This window comes from Protomyctophum parallelum (assembly GCF_964188405.1).
Source record: "Protomyctophum parallelum genome assembly, chromosome: 12".
NCBI classification, from domain to species: Eukaryota; Metazoa; Chordata; class Actinopteri; order Myctophiformes; family Myctophidae; genus Protomyctophum; species Protomyctophum parallelum.
In genome coordinates this window covers 41587702-41607104 of record NC_139712.1, presented here as the reverse complement: position 1 = coordinate 41607104, position 19403 = coordinate 41587702, and the positions used below count along the sequence as shown (strand labels likewise).

Here is a 19403-nt window from a genome sequence, read left to right as displayed (position 1 = left end):
AATGCCTTCACACCTTTTGCGTAATTGATTGTCACATGAAATTGATGTGAACGGACTAATAACCTTGATACAAGTACTTAATATGTATCCAGTGTGAATCAAGGTCCAGTTTAAAACGGGGAATAAAGCTAGTCCCCCAAATAAATCTTGTGTTCTTTGAGGTGACTGACACAAAATAAAAAATGTAATCAAACAAGTAGAGAGACTACCACAACTAAAAAATAATGTTACAGGGTCTCTAGGATGATTTTAGTCTATACTGTATTGTGAACTTTATAGCTTTCTTTAGCTAACTACTATTTTAACTATACAAAAAAAGATCGTTACCAAACATCTAGTATTTGCTTCTAGAATGTATATCAAGTCTTTTGAGACCAAGCCTAGATGTGTCGCACTATTTGCCTGTCCAATGCTTGCAATCCAAGCAATAGTGAAATCGCAGTCATTGACTACCCCCCCTCCTCTTATATGCTAGCAAACAAGCAAACAGTGAAAACGCATTTACACCCCCCAACCCACCTGTGTCTTACTGCAACAGTGAAATCACAGTAATTACTAGCTGCCCCCCTTCCCTCACCTAGTGTAGACCAGAAACATCTTGTTCTGCAGAAGCCTACTATAGCTCAGTTAATACTTTGTCTTTTGGGGCGTGCACTGAGAGCTTGTACGTAGATCTGCTCTTTCCAGCGCGTGACACGTCAAACGATGGAGTATGAATTAAGCATATCTTCCTAGCCAGAGAGCCAGAGAGGCTGGCTGTTGTTTTTCTATTCATATCCGTGTATTCCTTTTAATATTTTGCAATGCATCATTAGTGGCTTTATTGCAAGTTTTCCATCAGCTGTCAAGTAAAACAAAAAAATATATAAAAAACACTATTGGAGATACAAGGTATCCCCAGGACTCTGATGATACTTGAAATGTAATGTATGAAGCACTTGAGGTAAACACATGTCAGGTACTCAAAAATCATGACCCCATTTTTGTTATTTTGTTTTTCTTCAGTCATTTGAAATGTGCTTTTGTTTTTGGTCGGGTCTGCTCACCAGCGACCCATACCTCACCTATCCCCAACGCCCACAAATAAAACTCATAATGCACTGTAGAGAAGTTAATGTCTTGTATGCACTACATGTAACCCTGCACTGTATGTACAAACTTTGGGAATGTGTGTTTATTTTTATTCCAAATGGCTTGACATGTAAATAAAACAAATGGTGTAAGTGCATTTGAAAGTAATTTTCAAGCAATCCAATCTCTTCAGAGACAAATAGCATAGTTCAACAGCAGTTATTTTTATTCTAGGTTTTAAACAGTAGACGATCTCATGCTAATTCACACCTTCAGATAATATCACTGTGTTGGTGGATGTTGGTACAACATGAATACAGGGATTGCTGTCTGTTCTATGATCGTTACAATTGCATAACTGCACGACTTTCACTACAATGAGGGAAAACCATGCGTAGAAAGTGCTCAAACATCTCTTTAAACCAGAGATAATGTGGGAAGAAAAACATGAGGAATCACTCCACACTGGCAGAAAATGTCAACATTGCTCATATGGTTATATACAGTATACAAGTAACACCACAGAGGTATGAAACAGGCTCCATTATAAAAGCTTGCCAGATCCCTGGCACTCTAAAGCAGACTCTCTATGCTTGTATGGAACCGTATTGTACCTGTCTGAAGCGGTCTTTATTGTTACAAGAATAAAACTGAACCAGGGTAGTCCTATCAAAGGATCTCCCTTATAATAGTCACTGAGAAATGAGGAGAAAACACACATCAAAAGAGTAGTTAACTGGGGCCTTTAGAAGACAAGATCTGAGCTCAGAACACAGCATTCCCTGCACAGAAGTCCTGATTCAAAGGCTTGGGCATATATTAGAGAGTATTAGAGTATTGCTCTCATTTGTCTCCTAAGTATGACTGATGGCAGCGCACAAAGGCATTGGCAGTGCTGGAAACGTTAGGTTTTGCCTCAATACTGAAGGGAACGAGGGACAATGGATGTTTCCCATAATGAAGCGTCTCTCCCAAGTCTTCATCAGTTATTTGTATAGAGCTGAAGGAGATGAGAAGAGGAAGTCACCTCAGATTATTGAGATCCATCATATAACAAGCTCCATCTTTTCTTCTCCTTTTTTCATTTGACAGGGACAATGTACAATAATATTGCACCAGAAATAGCTTTAAACTAATTTACATCTGTGATTTCACAAGTCTACGGTCCTATGGTCCATTTGTTGTCAAGCTGATCAGAATGTGTTTTTCCGACAGGTTTTTTACAACCATTTAATGCTTTTATCGTGAAAATAACAGCACCTACTCTGACGCATTGATCTAAAAAGATCAAATGAATGTTAAAAATGTGCGTATAGCAGTACAGCAAAGGGCATTCATAAAGGGTCCCCAATGTCATTGACATGTACTCTAACGGCAACAAAAAATGTTTAAATACAAAAGTTAAGTGATAGTGATCTCTGCCTCAGTAACCCTGCTGGCACTCAAGGCTGCTCTATCCAACTTTTCCTTAACTTTATCTCCGACTCATGTTTCTCATTGTGTAATTACACCCACTTATTCTATAAAACAAATTATATAAACCAACAAAAAGGAATCTAACCAAAGACAAAATCCTTGAATTCTAAATAGTTCCTCACATGAAGTTTAAAATGGCCCCTTTCCCTGGATAAAACAAAAGGCTAATATCAAACACATTTGCTGTTTAAATAGCTATATACGTCTACTTCCACCAATCATCAGTGAAGATAACAACATGACACCAGTACATGTTGAAAACACACAAGCGTAGCTGAAGATCATTCAAGGTTCAAGAATCAAGTCATGTGATGATTATTAATACCACAAATGGCCACACGAAGCCGACTGCAGTTGCACCCACACATTGTGTGATTCCAGACTTCATGCTGCGTATTCAGTGCAGCAGGTCAACACAACACCACAGCTTCCATGCTGGTGTTAGCATGGGCCAGAAAGGGATCGTGCAATCACAGCAGGCCGTTCCTCACCGCAAAGGGTGCATCCTTCAACAATACAAACACAATTATGCTGGAGCGGCAGAAGCTGCAGGAGAGACAAGGCTGACACGGCGTTGTTCTAACAGAATCCTGAAGATGTGCCTTTGGTCCTTCATTTTGTTCAAAAGGCTGCAGAGCTGGGCAAACACGTCGGTGTGGCTGTACAACTGCTGGTTTGCAAAAGCACTGTCTGTAATAACGGTCAATATTGCTGATTGATGCGCATCTAAAAGCACACATAACAACTAGCTATAACTATACATCTTAAAACTCTGAACTATAGCCAACTGTACATCTTAAAACTCTGAACTGAGAGGTAAGAACTTTCTCCCGTTTTGAAATAAAACTTAAAAGTATATCCAACAGCCACCACACAAAAAAAAAGAAAAGAAAAAAGAATATCAATATATTCTTACTGTATACAGTAGGTAAGGCTTTCTCTCATGGAGATACAAAATAAATACATTGGTTCCTACTGTAAATCTTTATAAATAACCTGTATTTATAATTTGTTGTCTTTCTTATGTTATTATCATTACTATATATTAATTAATGACACGACACGTGTTCCCGTTATAATTTCTAGTTGAAATTCGGCAGTTCTCCGATCTCTATTCACCACTTAAGCAACATGCCACTGAAACTTGATTTTGCTACGGCAGCACACACACTGACCTATTTGTGTCTAATCAAAAGGGACTCCCACGGGAAGGAAATTAAAACTCCTTTGCCCATTTGCAATGAAACTCAAACCCTCAGTCTTTCTGTGTGCGAGGGAAGTTGAAACAAGAGGTCCTTTTATGTGAGGGTTGGACTTGGACACAGAAAAACTAAACAGCAAGTCTTCTACAGCTCTGACGAATCAGTGCAGGACTTCTTCAGCCACATGGGGGAGTAGCCATGTCAGCAAAGCCTGGCTGGTAGGACTCATGAGGAAGAACTGACTTTGATAAAAACATAAATTAAAACAAAGTTAAGTTACAGCTGTTGACAAAAAGGCCTCAACTGGCCAAATGACCAAATTCACAAGAGATGATCTACTTTGGAAGAGCCAGTTTGTGGCTTACTGAGAAGGCAACAGGCTGCCATTAACACCAGAATCTAGGTGGATGATAGTCATTGCCATTGGGTACAGATCTACGGTCAGTTTGTATCTTCCAGCTGCGTAACTGGGTTTGTTACAATTTGATCACATTCATGCTTTTCAGTAACTCTTCCATGACAACTCAATAACTTGCAGCTTAAATAATGTGTAACGTTGGATATAATGTGATGAAACCTTGAAACACACATTTATAAATAGTTAATTTTAAATCTAGTTGATGCAATATATATATATAACTTTTGCTCCATGACTTTCCCATGGCCTGAGAATTGCATTTTCAAGTTGAGTGACCTTTGCCGGATTTTCATGGCCGCGGGAACCCTGTTAGCAACTTTACCCATTGGAATGTTGATTCAAAACTGATCTTAAACTTGTATTTACCCAAGGGCAAGGCTCATCATACTGTACATGCACTGGCCAGCAAGGGGTAGCTATGGTTAGGGACTAGCGGGTTAGACACAAGTTATCTTTTGGCCTTGTAATTGGACTTGCTGGCATCGCGTGGCTCTTTGCTGGGGTTGCTCCAGTCGTCTGCCTCGTTACTGGTCTTGTAATGCCGCCACGCTGACTTGTTGAAGACGGGCAGGCGTTCGAATGACTCGCTTGACAGGGCCTTTGGTGGTGGAACAGTCAAAAATAAAGAGCCAATGAGGACACACTCAAAGAGAAACTACAGAGGGCAAATAATGAAGAGGTTGTGTTGCGTGTAAACAGAGTTAATGTTGGTTCATGTGAGGACGCTTATGAATCATGAACACTATGGAAAATAAGAGGCACGGTAAATACAACCTACCTTCAGATAAATTACAGCATCAGTTCCCACACCCTCCATGGAGTAGAGCTTCAGATCCCCCTGGAAGTACCTGGCATACAGTCTAGAGATGGGTAGACCATAGCCAAAACCAGCCTGGAGGAAGGACACCAGAGGCATACAGACAGAGACATTCACAAACTGTAAACAGAATCAGCACTCAGCAATCACAATCAAATGTACCGGTAATCATTTTAGGGGTGAATGTCTCATCACGTTTAACATTAACATGATGGACCTTTCCCAATTCAGTTATCACGGTAGTTATAAAAGATATCCAGATATGGAAAAAGTGATACAGCTGCGGTAGGAGTAATATAAATATGACTAATAATACTTGATTTGTGTGTGTGTGTGTGTGTGTGTGTGTGTGTGTGTGTGTGTGTGTGTGTGTGTGTGTGTGTGTGTTGGTCTGAGTACACATACCAGTGGGACAGCTCCAGGCTCCATGGTGGGTGTAGGGGCGGTGGAGTATGTATAGTTGAACAGGCGGTCTATCTTCCTAAGGGGAACGCCTCCTCCTCGATCACTGATCTGAACACAGAAAGAAACCAAAAGAATCTAAAAGAACATCCGCCAGAAACATCCCAAAGGGTCCACTTGCTATCCGATATTTAGAAAAATGGGACAGACACTAAATCGAGACTCTGCATGCAAAGTTCTGTAAATCCATTCTCTGCATCCGACGGAAAGCACCAAATAATGTACACGTACTGTACAGAGAAACTCGAGACTAGAGAGATGCCTCCCTCTGTACACCAACACAAGCACACACAAAACTATATGACTCTTTGGAACAATCAACCAAAACCCAGAGAAAACTGGGTTTTGCTATTTGACGTTTTGGCCCTAAAAAGAGAATACACAGGGGCAGAATACCCAAGCACTGGGATTGATCCAAGACTACGTACAGAGTCATTTAGCACTGTCCCATGACAGAGAACCTGGCTCACAGGAGAGGACAGACTGTGCACCTACTGCACAGAAGATGAGGTGGAAACCGAGCTGCACTATCTAACTTCCTGCCAGCTGTACCAAGACATCAGACACACATACATCCACCCAAAGACAAAGAGTTTGAAAATGTGACTAAAAATGGAAAAACTCCCATATCTGCTGAGGGGAAAAGTACAGTAATGTTGTTTCTTATGCCAATAAACTGAAAGACCCGAAGCTGCACGTCACATCACACACCAAAAATAGCCATAGCAGTGACACAGTGTGTTAGTATCTGCTATGTGCAGTGCATGACATTATGAAATATATCAAGCCCTTAAAACCAGTTATTTCTATCTCAGACTAACTATCTGGGTTTTATTTGTCTGTCTGTGTCTGTGTGTCTGTGTCTGTGTGTGTGTGTGTTCTGTACCTTTATGGAAAGGTCCTCATTACCCAGCGTCACCTTTGCCTTCACTGGTGGTAAGCCCTCCTTATTGTCTTCATGAAGCTCCACTGTAGCCCGCATTGAGTTCTGCGCGCACGCACACGCACACGCACACGCACACACACGCACACACACACACACACACACACACACACACACACACACACACACACACACACACACACACACACACACACACACACACACACACACACACAGTTAATTGCCAGGCAGTGGTCCATCCTGATAGAATCAAGGTCACGTTACACTTTTAATTAATTAATTACATGTGGAGCGTCAGGACCGTACGATGAAAGAGATCCTGCTTTTTGCTTACCTTGAAAAGCTCGAACAGCATGTGGAAGAGGTGAGAGGGCACGTACACTGACTGGATAGGCCTGTCAGGGGTCTTCGCTGGAACACACAGGAGACATGAGGAGTGAGGACATGACATCACATCAGTGTTGCCGACTTAAGTCTGCTTATTATAAGCGACGTTAGGCTCAAGATTGAGGTTGATGCTCATTAGGAAAAGTTTACCGGTACATTCATTTTCATTTGACTCAGACTATTGTGTTTTTAACAGTTTGGCAATGATTGTTTTTTTTTTCTGTGTCAGTTTTGTAACATAATAACGTCTGTTGTTGTTGCATGGTCAGTGGTCCTCCATCAGTAGTTTTGTTTTGACACTCATAATAAAAAGTAAAAATAAGCTTTCATTTCCCTCACATTCGCCTCAGTGCAGTTTTGCTTTGAGACACTTTCATTTTCTAACTCTCCTTAATGGGGCATACAGGGCTCAGTACTATGTGTACAGTACACAATTACACATTCAAACGTTTCAAAGAGCCTGCCATTGGCACTTCAGTGAAACATCAGTGGATATAGTCCAAGCCTTGTCATGGAGAAAGGGGGCGTTTGCCAGGTGTGGGGGGGAGAAAGATCAGGAAAATTGTGTGAAGATGTCATAGTAATGTATATTGAAAAACACTCTTAAAAAGGATTGATTGGGTCCAGGCGCATGCCACATATAGGCTTTGGCCTGACAGCGCGTCGCGTGTTCGAGTCCCGTTCATGACGACCTTTGCTGCATGTCTCTCCACTTCTCTCTCTCCCTCTTTTCTGTCAGTCTTCACTTGATACTATCAATAAAGGCAGAAAAGCCACAAAAACTAATCTTTGATTGATTGGTGGTACAACCCCAAATTCAGTGCACTCAAATGAACAAACTGCAACAGATGAATAGCCACATCACTGTGCCATGGGCCTCAGTGCATGGTTCAAATGACAGAAGCCTGTAAACTGTGCATACTTGAATCTGACTTGGAGGCTGCTGAATGGTTTTCATAGGTGGTTTCCATTGTGCACAGGTTCCATTGTTAAAATGTCTGGTGCATGACTTCACTCAGTGTATAGCCTGTTCTAGATCATCCACATAATGTAAACTAAATAAGCTACAATGCCTACTATGCCTCTGCTGAATATTCATTCAGCTCTTTATATCCTTTAAATGCATACCTCTCAAACAGAATGACTTAAAATGATTAACATTCATCTTGATTGTAAAACTGATGCCATGGCTGTGTCTGTATTGTCACTAGTAGTCATGGGGGGAGGGTGGTTGAATCAGACTGTGCTTGTGCATACAATGTGATCAAATCCTGCAAGTGCCACTGTGCATGCAGATGTCCCGTCTCCTTGCACCCTTCCAACGCCCATAAAAAAACACCCACGTACATGCATTCACTCCCTCAAACACTTTGAAGATAATGAGACACATTCTCAACATTGTAATACAGCAGGACTACATTGAGACTTTCTGGCACCACTAGCTTGAAATAGAATGTGTAAGAGAACACAAGTAGTAGTAGTTTCAAGTCAACACTATGAATCACCAAGCCATGGGCAAATTAATAGATTGAATGGGCGGATCATGGATGAATAGAAGATCGATGGGTAAAAGCTACAAGTCTTATGTCTGGTGTGTAGTTAAGTCTACAGCCTGAATCTATGTCAATGTAAATCTATTTTTATACTGGGTTAGACATTGCACCAAATCCCTCCCATGCCCCCCACCGCCGCCACCACCACCACCGATACAATAGTAGGAGAAACACTGTTAATAATATTATCTTGATGATCAGAATGAGACAAACATACAACACAAGAGTGAATCTCTCTTACGGTTGAATTCCTCGATCTTGAGGTCAGGAGAAGCCATATAGTACTTCTCGCATAGCATCTTGGCTGTGTCATAGGCATCTGAGAGACAAAGCAAAGACAAGTTAATGCATTTCCAAGCAAACAGCTGAATTATTTCATAACTGCGCTATGCAAACATTTAGTTCAGCAATGCAAAACAAATGGACCACAAGATAATACAGGTGTATAAAATAAACAGACGGGGAAAAGATTATTGCGAAGCCTGCAGAGCTATTCAGGCAGACAACTCAAGGCAGCGTGCCAAACCCTGATCAAATGACTAGTCACATGCACTCTTTATCTGATCAGGGCGGGCTATTTAAACTGGCCATTCCTTGACCAGGTAGGCCAAGGAATGGCCTACCTGGCCATTCTTCGCTTTCCCTCCTTGCTGGTTGCTACTCGCTACACTGTGCTGCTCTACTGTTTCTGCCTCTACTGAACATTGCCTCACTGTCTGCTGCTGCCCTATGAAGTTTTGCAATCCCACCGCCTCCCCAGCATCCACCTGTAGACTCCGATTCTATATTCCCCTTATTCATCATTATTCATGCTTACAGGGATGGAATGAATAGAGAGAGAGCCCCGACGTCAAACTATACTTCATGTATCTATGCTCAAATTCCTTGCTCAATTAAGAATATTTAATTCAATCCAAGAGTTGTTTGGCCCGGGCGGCTGGCATAGCCATCTGGGCACCTTGGCTGGTAATCCAGTCTGGCAGTGTGCCAGTCTGGCAGTGTGCCATGGGTTCGACTAGCGATCCAGACGGACTTTACTGTGTGTCACCCCCCCCCCCCCCCCATCATCTCTCTCTGTATGTATCTCTGTTGCTTGAGTGAAATAATAAAAATAAAAATCGTGTGGCATTTTTGCAACTAGTCAAGAAAAGAAAATGCTGCTGATTTTAAGAAGTTATGTTTAATGAGAAAAGGTCTTTCAAATCTTACCTCCGACTACATCAGCCACGTGACAGGTGGGGTCAATGCTGCCAATGTGTTTGGGATGAGCTGGGTTGGTGTCATTGCCAAACAGGAGAGCTACAAAGAAATACAGTGAATAGAAACATTTGAATGTGAAATGTGCTACTAGAGGGAGCAATATACATGACCACAGTGGCGGAAGGTTCCTATAACGGCAGTATTGAGTTGTACTTGAAATGTACTTTAATCAATCAATCAAAACAGTAAAGAATTAAATTGTTTCAGCCATAAGCGGCGGGTGGATTTTACCAATCTCGTACACCATTGCTCACGAAAGCAAGATCATTGACCCAATTACAGCCACTGCATTTTAGGCCTACCTTTTAATTAAAGTAAAAGTAGTCTGAGGAAAAGGAACAGTTCTGTTCCCCGGACATTGTTTTGGCTGAGATGGCTGAGATGGATATTTTGGCCGGCGGTGTTGCTGCCCCTCCCCTCCCTCCCGGCTCATGGCTCTTTACAGACGGGCCGACAGTACACAGACAGCAGCCTCTCCACTGACCGTGTTAGTGTTGTGTTGCTGCAGGAGACGGAGTGGAATGAACAGTGCGGTCACTGGAACAAAGCCACCGTATTAGCATTTGAATACCTGTTCTGTGAACACCGTAAAGGTGTGTGCCTACGTGACCAAAATGACCAGGGGGAGGGGAGCTTCAGCCTTCAGTCAGTGTGTGCTTTTTGGCTTATTATTTTGTCAGTGGGTGCTTGTGCCCTCAAGCACTCCTGAAGTTGACCAGTTTTATACCAACATAGCCCATGCTTACAGAGCCCAGGTGTACCCCCATCTAGGTCTCTCTGATCATGTTTCGCTCCTCCTGCACCCTTGGTACACCAAAAATCTGATCTAGTAGGCCCGAAGTCAGGTCTGTCAGGACACTATCCCTGGGCTCCAGGACTACTTCAGCACCACAGACTGGGATATTTGTAGTGGCCCGGAAACACTGACGTGTGGGTCTCTGAATAATTGTACAGACTCTGGAATATATACATTTTTGTGTGGATAATGTTACACACTGGAAGCAGATCCGTGTCTTTCCAAACCAAAAACCTTGGATGACACCAAAACTACAAGAGCCAGGAATGCGGCATTGGAAATGAGGAGGTGGAGAAGGTTTCGACCTTTAAGTTTCTGGGAGTGACTGTGGCCGACGACCTGTCCTGGAGGACCAACATCACCTCTGCCGTGGGGAAGGCACAGCAACGCCTTTTCTTTTTAAACTTAAAAGGGCAGGACTTCCACAAGCTCTGTTGATCCACTTCTACCACTGTGCAGTAGAGAGTGTGCTCACCTATAGGCGACTGGAGTGGTTTTCCAGCTGCACCAGGGCAGACAAGGGGGCCATCCACAGAGTGGTCAAGGCTGCAGGGAGGATCATTGGGACCAGTCTTCCAGAGATCTGCACAGTCTTCACCTCCCCCTGCCTATGCTATGCCATACAAATAACATCCTACAGGACCAGTTCCACCCAGCACACCGTTTTTTATAATAACATCCTACAGGACCAGTTCCACCCAGCACACCGTCTTTTATAATAACATCCTACAGGACCAGTTCCACCCAGCACACCATCTTTTATAATAACATCCTACAGGACCAGTTCCACCCAGCACACCATCTTTTATAATAACATCCTACAGGACCAGTTCCACCCAGCACACCATCTTTTATAATAACATCCTACAGGACCAGTTCCACCCAGCACACCGTCTTTTATAATAACATCCTACAGGACCAGTTCCACCCAGCACACCGTCTTTTATAATAACATCCTACAGGACCAGTTCCACCCAGCACACCGTCTTTTCCAACGTCTGATCCATCCGGTCCAAAACCAACACCTCTACCCACAGGCTGTCCGGCTGCTGAATGAACAACCTGCCCACCACCCCCCCATCCCTGAGCCTCCTCTATAGTACTAAAAAGGTACTGAAAATGGACTAGCACTTTGGGTTATTGTACACAGTATGGTTATTTATTTGTATGCCAGTGGTGAAGCTCTATAATGCAAGCAATGCCAATAAAGATCTATCTATCTAAAATTCAGTACATTTGAAAGGATTTTACTGAAAATATTAAATCCATGACCAAATGTACTTCTATCGATTACAAATCCTTTTGGTCCTTCTGTCAATTTGGATTTCTAAGATAAAGCGCAGAGTGAGCTTTTGACATAAACATGATGGAAAATAGTAATGAAAGTGGCTGCACTCACATCCACAGGTTAAAGGAGGGAAACTCTCAACTTGTCTTCAAAATGCCATACTGTGCATAATGAGTGATGCTGTGTGCCTGGCTGTGGCCACATGTTTACACTGTAAACATGAGGCTTGTACTGAGTGACACCCTGATGCTGCGTTCAAACTAGCAGAGACAAAGCGACACTGATGCCGCACTACAGCAGAATAGTTGAGATGGCTTAAACGTATTTTCAGCACTCCAGTGACGCAGTGAAGTGTCAATCAATCATGTGTTTTTGTTTCATGACGTCAGCCAGTTCCCTGTCCACTCCCACACATGCTTGATGGTGTCAACCAGTGTGTTAAGCAACCCTTCAATGCCAACTCTGCCGCTAGTGTGAAGGCAGCATTAGAAGATATTGCTGAAAATATTGCATTAAAAATGGAGTGCCACAGTTTTTGTGTCTATGAGGCCCAAAATATTGTGTTCATTGTCATGATTTGTCACGATCCGAGTTGGCTTTGTCCGCGGCGTAACCGTTTTAGGGTGTTTTAGGGTGGGAAAAAATCGTGGCACTCCATCTTTAAGCCATCAGTCTGTTAGTTTTAGAGAGCTGAGGCTCTATAAAGTCAAGATGACTTTCCCTGTTGATTAAACAAAGAGGAAGACTGAGAGGGCATACGAATATATTACCATGTGCAGGTGTGTTTTGTGGAACAGCGATGGGAGTTGTTTGACTCAAAGCTCAACAAAACTGTTCCAAAATAGAACTGGCTGTGCTTGTTAATGGACTTCAGAACTCAACCCTACAGTACATTGCTGCTGTCGGGTGGAAAACTTGTAAGAACCTGTGTTGACTGTAACAAATTTGAAAAATAGGTATTCAATAAATCAATCACAACATGTGATAATGTGACACTCACTGTGCTGGTTGATGAGCATGCGGAAAGAGATGCGGTTGGTGTAGAAGCGGTCCAGGAAGTACTGTATGTTGCTGCTGATGAAGGGGTCAAAACCAAACTTCTCCTTGTACTCTAAGACCCCTTGAGCCATGGTAGGAACCACGTCGTTGTTGCGGTTGCGGACCTCTATCAACAGCTCCAGGAAACTGGAATTAGTGGATGAAAGAAAAGATGATGGATTGATGGATGGATGGATGGATGGATGGATGGAAGACAGTAGGTAATCAGTAAAATGGCAGTTTAACTTGGACCAACGGTATGTAGAAAAACGAAAAAACACACATTTCTGTGTGTACGTGGGCCTGTGGAGGACTGTTTGGGGCTTCTGCAGCTGTAAGTGGTAGCCTTTTTGAGTGGTGCAACCACTCCAAGGAACAGCAATGTCCGTGTTCACCTATGTGTTGTTCACCTATGTGTGTCTGTGACATTAATGAGCACCAGTATAAGACTATGAGTACCAGTAGGGGCGCTGTTGTGCCAGAAACAGATAGAGGGATAGTGCTGCACTGTTGTCTGCTAATGAGTGAGAGAGAGAGAGAGAGAGAGAGAGAGAGGTGGGGGGGGGGGGAGTTGCACCACTCAGTTCACACGGGTGTGATTTTTTTATTAACAGGGTACAAGCAAAACATATAACAACGTTAATACATCTTCATTGGGTCATATGTTTTGCCTGCACCCTGTTAATAAGAGAAAGGCTTTAATAAGTTTGCTCCAGTGCCATCTTTCTTCATGCCTCACTAGTCCTGCTCCTGAGACACACCGGACCAGCCTGAACTTGGCTTGAGGCACGGTGGACCACCCATTGTTCTTTTCCAATATGACTTTTCATAACCTTTCCAGGGCTTGGACATGTTGTACTTTGATATATCCATGTCATTATCATGAGTCATGACCATAGGAATCTGGTCATGACAGCCTCTATCTGTCATAAAGGACTGTCACTCTGCAACCAGGGCATTGTTATGGTATAAATATATAGTCTTAACTGTCCAATCAGCCTAGAATAGGGCTTTGTTTATTACAGGGATTGGCAACTTCAGTGAGACAGGGCAGTGTGCAATGGATAGATGATTTACACATGTATTTAGAGCTGTACCTACTGTACTACATTGTACTGAATGTTTGACCCACCTACTACTGCGTTGAATATTTCCTTCTGTTACATCAATTATGCCACAGAGGGTAATACTACTCAAGTGTTGCCTAGTGCTCTGCAGTTAAAGGACAACTTGGATGATTTTTTAACCTGAATCATATATCTAACACAATACTTGTGTCTCGCGCGAGAGCGCGCTCGTTTTTTTTTTCTTGTCAGACAAAACACAGGTTAAATATGTGGCTACAAGTTGCTTCTCTATTCAGTACATCACTCACTCATTCAACACATGAGGATCCTCTGGTTTTCTGTTCTCGTAACCCAGCAGTTCCACAAAGCTTTGCATGTACCTGAAAAGAAAAAACAGTCAAAGTGAAACTAACATTCTGTACACTGTTCTCTTAGTTTCTATGCACTCAGCCCCCCTAGGGAAGCCCTCACCGCCACCCACACACACACACATTGGAATTATTATAGCGCATACGTAATAGATGCAAACACTGATCAGAATAATTGAATAACAGATTACTATAAAACCTGCAAAACCTGCCTGTCCGTCAACCTGCCTGTCAAAGTGATTTACAGAGCAATGGAGAAAATATAAATGAAAAGCAAGGCATAAAACATTAAAATAATAGCAGTCATTATAAGGTTACATTGTGGGCCCGGATGGTTAGCTCAACCGTCCGGGCACCTACGCTGCTGAGCGTGCCGTGGCGTGCCGTGGGTTCGACTCCTAATTCCGATGGCCTTTGCCACGTGTCTTCCCCCCCCATCTCTCTCCCCATTTCCTGTCAGTCTAATTTCAACCTATCAATAAAGGCAGAAAAAGCCTAAACAATATCTTATCTAAAAAGAATCCATTATGGTCAAACCAGACCACTGGATGCACACAGAGGAGAAAAAGGGGAGGAGAAAAAGATAACACATTGATGACTTTGTATTATAGAGAAAGATGAGGTTGTTGAGGGGCGATAGCCTCTCTATATCCATCTTCTACTGTATGTTCACAAGCTTTGTCCTACACAAACATGACATTCCCATTGACAATGAATGGAGAATGTTACGTCATAGTGGCTGAGCACATAGTGTCTATTTTTGTCCTACACAAACATTAAATTCCCATTGACAATGAATGGAGAATTTCACGTCATAGTGTCTAAGCAAATAGGCATAGCGTCTATTTTACGTCTTGATGATGAACGATGATGAGACTTAGAGCGCCCCTCACTTCACATGGGTGTGATTTATTTCCTTTTAAACTACTCAAGGATACTGTATACGAAACAACATCTTCTCCAGATAGACACTCACTCACAAGCATCTACCTTATCGGCTTACTGTCGGGGGCCTATATCATCATGTATTAAGTGTATTTCTGGACGAGGTCACTCACCATTTCTGGACCAGTCTGATGGAGGGCTGACTCAGGAGGTTATCGGGTAGCAGGTTCACCTCTCTCATGGTGTTGGCCAAGCGCACGGGCAGCTCCTTGCGCAGAAACATGTATGACGTCTTCTCACATGCATTTTCCCTGCCTGAGAGACACCCAAAATCAATCTTATGGGAAAAATGCACTTTTGTTGTTTTTATACATACAGTATACATACAGATATCGAATGGGATTTTGGATGTTGAAATATCGTTATATGACATAACACATAAGGATTCATAAGGATCTTTTCCTGGTTTTAAGGCTGCATTGCAGTAAAGCACTGTAATTTCAAGAACTTACATGACTTATGACTTATTTATGTTTTCATACAACTATCTATGAATTGTACTTAATTTGAGGTCGTTAATATGAACTCTGTGAAATATCCATTTAAGTGGTTCTACAACAGGAACTAATATTTATTCTAGTAGTGTACATTTTGGAGAATGATGAGAAACAGTGGTGTGCATGCATTCAATAATCTACTATAAAAACTGCCCTTTCGGACTGTGAGATCAGACATTTTGTGGAAGATGTATATCCTATACAAATATCCCCAGGCCTGTTAATAAATATTGTTAAAGGACTATTTGTGTTATTACACTGTTCTAATATTTGCCTTCGCCCAACTTAGGTATACAGGCGTTATTGAGGATCGGAATTTCAATAAGGTATTTGGCCAAAAACTGATATTTGATTTTGTACATAACTATAGCCCTAATTCCAACTGGGTTTACATTAAAGAAATGTTGAATGCCCCACTGCAGAGTGCAGATGTGACTCAGCACAATTTAATTCAGTTAAACAACCTTCCAACAGTGCATTATTTAATTGGACTAGTGTGGCAGTGGTTTCCCTACATACAGTAGTGACAGTACGAGGCCAAAAAGCTTGCATTTTTTTGCAAGCCTAGCGTAAACACGATACACAGCTTATTGAATTCCTGCAGAAGAACAATGACTGAAACAGTCATTGCAGACTCTTAGGTTGTACATGACACAAAAATGATGGTCAACTCTAAGATTTCTTTGCTTATTACCCCATTTTCTTGCCAATTTTAGTCAGTCGTCATACTACTTAATTCCTCCCCACATCAGGCACATACTGTACACTCCCAGTGAGGATACCCCACCGGGAAGGAATAGACTACTAGAGCCTTCATCCTACTCCTTCCACCCAACACTCCCTGCTGACAAGGGTAACCGGAGAACTCGCCGGTTTTCCGACTCGCCGCGGTTTAGTGCATTTTAGTTTTACTTCACCTTTATTTAAATTGCATTGAATTGAGAGAGAGAGAGAGAGAGAGAGAGAGAGAGAGAGAGAGAGAGAGAGAGAGAGAGAGAGAGAGAGAGAGAGGATAGTTGTTTAGAGTTTACACTAGATGAAGTAGGAATGCTAAAGTTGAGACACCAAAGTACAGAAACAATGTAATTCATTAGAAAACAATATCCTGAAATATCATTGGTACTATCATTGGTATTCATACTCACATTTTAATCATTATCTAACTGACCATTTAATTGCACAAAATGATTTGACTACAATTAACATGTGGGTTTGACATACTATACTGATGAAGACAGCATGTTAGCATAATAATGATGAAGCTTGTTTCTCTCCACTTTTCCCTGCGCGAGTTGGTAAGGCGGCGAGTTCTCCGGTATTCCTGACAAGTGCCATCACCGCCTGTACTAGGAGTACGTACAGTTACTAATGTCACCCTCCCTGCCCAGCTCCCATCTCCCATACACGGACAAGACTATATTGCACAATACACATTTACTGAGCTCAATGTGAAAGTGCTGATACAAGTGAAAAAGCATGGCACCACAGTGTGAGCAGAGTCATGAGTGTAACTTCAGAATTCTGTTAGACATGATAAGGAGTAAGGGCAAGGGCTTTACCTCACTAGAGCTTAGGGCCCCTAAGGTCGTTGAACTCTCATATAAGCCTCAGGGATATGAATGTAGGATCTGGCACTAAGAGAATAAGTCAAGAGAGAAAATCATGCCTGGCTGCTATGTGAAAAGCACTCAATTTAGGCATTAGGCACTCACACTTGGAACAGTTAACATTTGGGGAATTAACTAGAAGTACGAAGACAACGCGACAAAAATAGTGAGTGACTCGTGGTCTGGCAGACCTCGTCTGGAAACCAGATGGTTCTGCCAGGGCGAATGGCATACCACCAGTGAGGTGTGTGACGATGATTATCTTATAGTTCGTCCTTGGGACACAGTCACATACTCATGCTTCTCTCCTGGCACAGGCAGGATTGGATAGGGCAATGGGGAGGGCAGGACCCAACCTGTTGTTACTTCCTGTAGCATTATGTATATCTTGTCCGCCACGGCTGTGAACTATTGTCCAGAAATCATGTTTTAATCTCAGCTGGTCATGCTTTTAATCACGGGCGGATTAATTAAACTAAAGCCTTTGTGGTGAAGTTGATGACACCAGAAGTCACAATCTTAGGCTTGTCTGTGCCGTGTGTGCCTAGAGCAGTTAGGTTCTCAAAGTGTAGTCTGGGTACCCTCAGGGATCCTTGGAGTATTCCAGGAGGTTCCCAGAAAGATTAGCATAAACATCTGTTTAAGCATAAATCTGTTAACCACTTTAACCCTTACAATGTGATACGTTGCAATCTTGTAGAGCTGTTATTTTATTTAATTAAAATGGTTAGGGTTTGGCTTAAATTAAAATCTTGGAAATGCTCTAAACATTTTAATCAATGGTCAAATACTGTAATACATTAAGTTGGGGGTCAAGTTGAAGAAGAAGAGATAAAAGCACCATTGTTCTGCATGACCTGTGACGACTGGGTTTTGAGTAAACATTCAATTCAAAAGCACCGTGTCGTCTCATAACAGTCTGAGTTACAGTATAAGGTTTCACGGCGACATAGTGTGGACCTATTTATAGCCAACTGAACTCACATTAAAGGGACACTTCACACTTTTTGCAAAATAAATATGTTAATGACGTTTAGAAGCTTTAGAACACTTTCCTGGGGGTCTTTATGTGTGTAATATGTGGTTTTACTAGATATTTTAGATTGTAGCAGTGAGCACAGTGTCTCTGATGTCATGGACACTGGTCTCACTACCTTCCTGGACTACAATTCCCATAATTCTTTGGTGCACTGCTCCTCCTTGTGGATAGGGGGAGAGCTGTCTTACTGAGACAAAATGTAGTCCAGGAAGGAAGTGGGCCCAGTGTCCATGACATCAGAGACACTGTGCTCACTGCTACAATCTAAAATATCTAAAACCACATATTACACACATAAAGACCCCCAGGAAAGTGTTCTAAAGCTTCTAAACGTCATTAACATATATTGTTTTGCAAAAAGGGTGAAGTGTCCCTTTAATCTGACTCTGCAGTGGCTGCCACGATTCTAGGAAACAACTTAATAAAGAGCCACGCCAATTGAGTGGCCCCTATAATTATATTGTTGATGAAGAAGTTATTTCTATAGAGGAAGGACACAGAGACATGTCTGTATATCATATGTAAGACTGTGGTGGTACAGTCAGAACATAACACACTCACTCACACACACACACACACACACACACACACACATCACACTCCAGTCTCCTCCTCTTTCTATACTCACCAAAATCCAAAAACTGCTTGATGGAGAGCGGAGAGGGCGAGAATCTGGAATAATATTCAATCTTTGGGTTGGCGTTTTTCAGCAGAGACAGGAAGATCCTCATGGTGGGAACTTGACGATGATGATGGTGATGATGATGGTGTACAGTACGAGAGAATCCAATCAAAAACAACACGCGATAAGCTCATTCAATTACACACTTTTGACAGCGTGACGCCGTTATCCTTTGTCCGCGGTCCACATTTGACAGCAGCAGCGACCCGGTAGAAATTAATGTGTATCCATACGAGGTAGATGACAGCAATGCGAGTCTAATGTCTTGGTTGGTTTGATGTCGGAACATTGCTGCACGCTCACAGCAGCACGTATCCCTCTCAAGTTCAGAGAGTCAACCGTACGTGACGGACGTTGGTGCTCCACGCCGATTGGGTCAAAACCCGGAATTGAGGAAATCCCACGGCCCCATTGGACGAGCCAACGTGTCAGTCAACCTGTTTGCCCGCAGGGCGTCACAACCATATAGTTATAACTCTATGGTCACAACAGGTTAAGATAAGAGAATTATTTTGCATTATAAATT

The 19403-nt window shown here is 42.3% G+C and overlaps 1 protein-coding gene across 2 annotated transcripts; it reads right to left on the bottom strand.

The window, feature by feature from the left end:
* Positions 1 to 1274: 1274 nt before the first annotated feature.
* On the bottom strand, positions 1275 to 19182 carry LOC310868052 (pyruvate dehydrogenase (acetyl-transferring) kinase isozyme 3, mitochondrial-like). Of its 2 annotated transcripts, XM_083778296.1 has the most exons (12): positions 18824 to 19182; positions 15166 to 15307; positions 14048 to 14119; positions 12635 to 12819; positions 9500 to 9589; positions 8532 to 8609; positions 6685 to 6761; positions 6333 to 6434; positions 5390 to 5497; positions 4946 to 5059; positions 4645 to 4765; positions 1275 to 2071 (listed from the first exon to the last, which is right to left on the bottom strand). In XM_083778296.1, the coding sequence occupies exons 1-12, from the start codon at positions 18924 to 18926 to the stop codon at positions 2058 to 2060; spliced, it is 1206 nt and encodes a 401-aa protein (XP_083634422.1). In that variant the 5' UTR covers positions 18927 to 19182; the 3' UTR covers positions 1275 to 2057. The 2 variants fall into 2 exon arrangements, with proteins under 2 accessions (XP_083634422.1, XP_083634421.1); XM_083778295.1 differs by having other exon boundaries at positions 1275 to 4765.
* Positions 19183 to 19403: the final 221 nt, after the last annotated feature.

Coding starts and splice junctions, on each gene's coding strand:
- LOC310868052 (XM_083778295.1), bottom strand. CDS start 18,926: ATGAGGATCTTCCTGTCTCTGCTGAAAAACGCCAACCCAAAGATTGAA. Junction 15,308..18,823: donor CAAGCAGTTTTTGGATTTTG/GTGAGTATAGAA, acceptor GGTGTCTCTCAG/GCAGGGAAAATGCATGTGAG. Junction 5,498..6,332: donor ATGAGGACCTTTCCATAAAG/GTACAGAACACA, acceptor TTCTGTGTTCAG/ATCAGTGATCGAGGAGGAGG.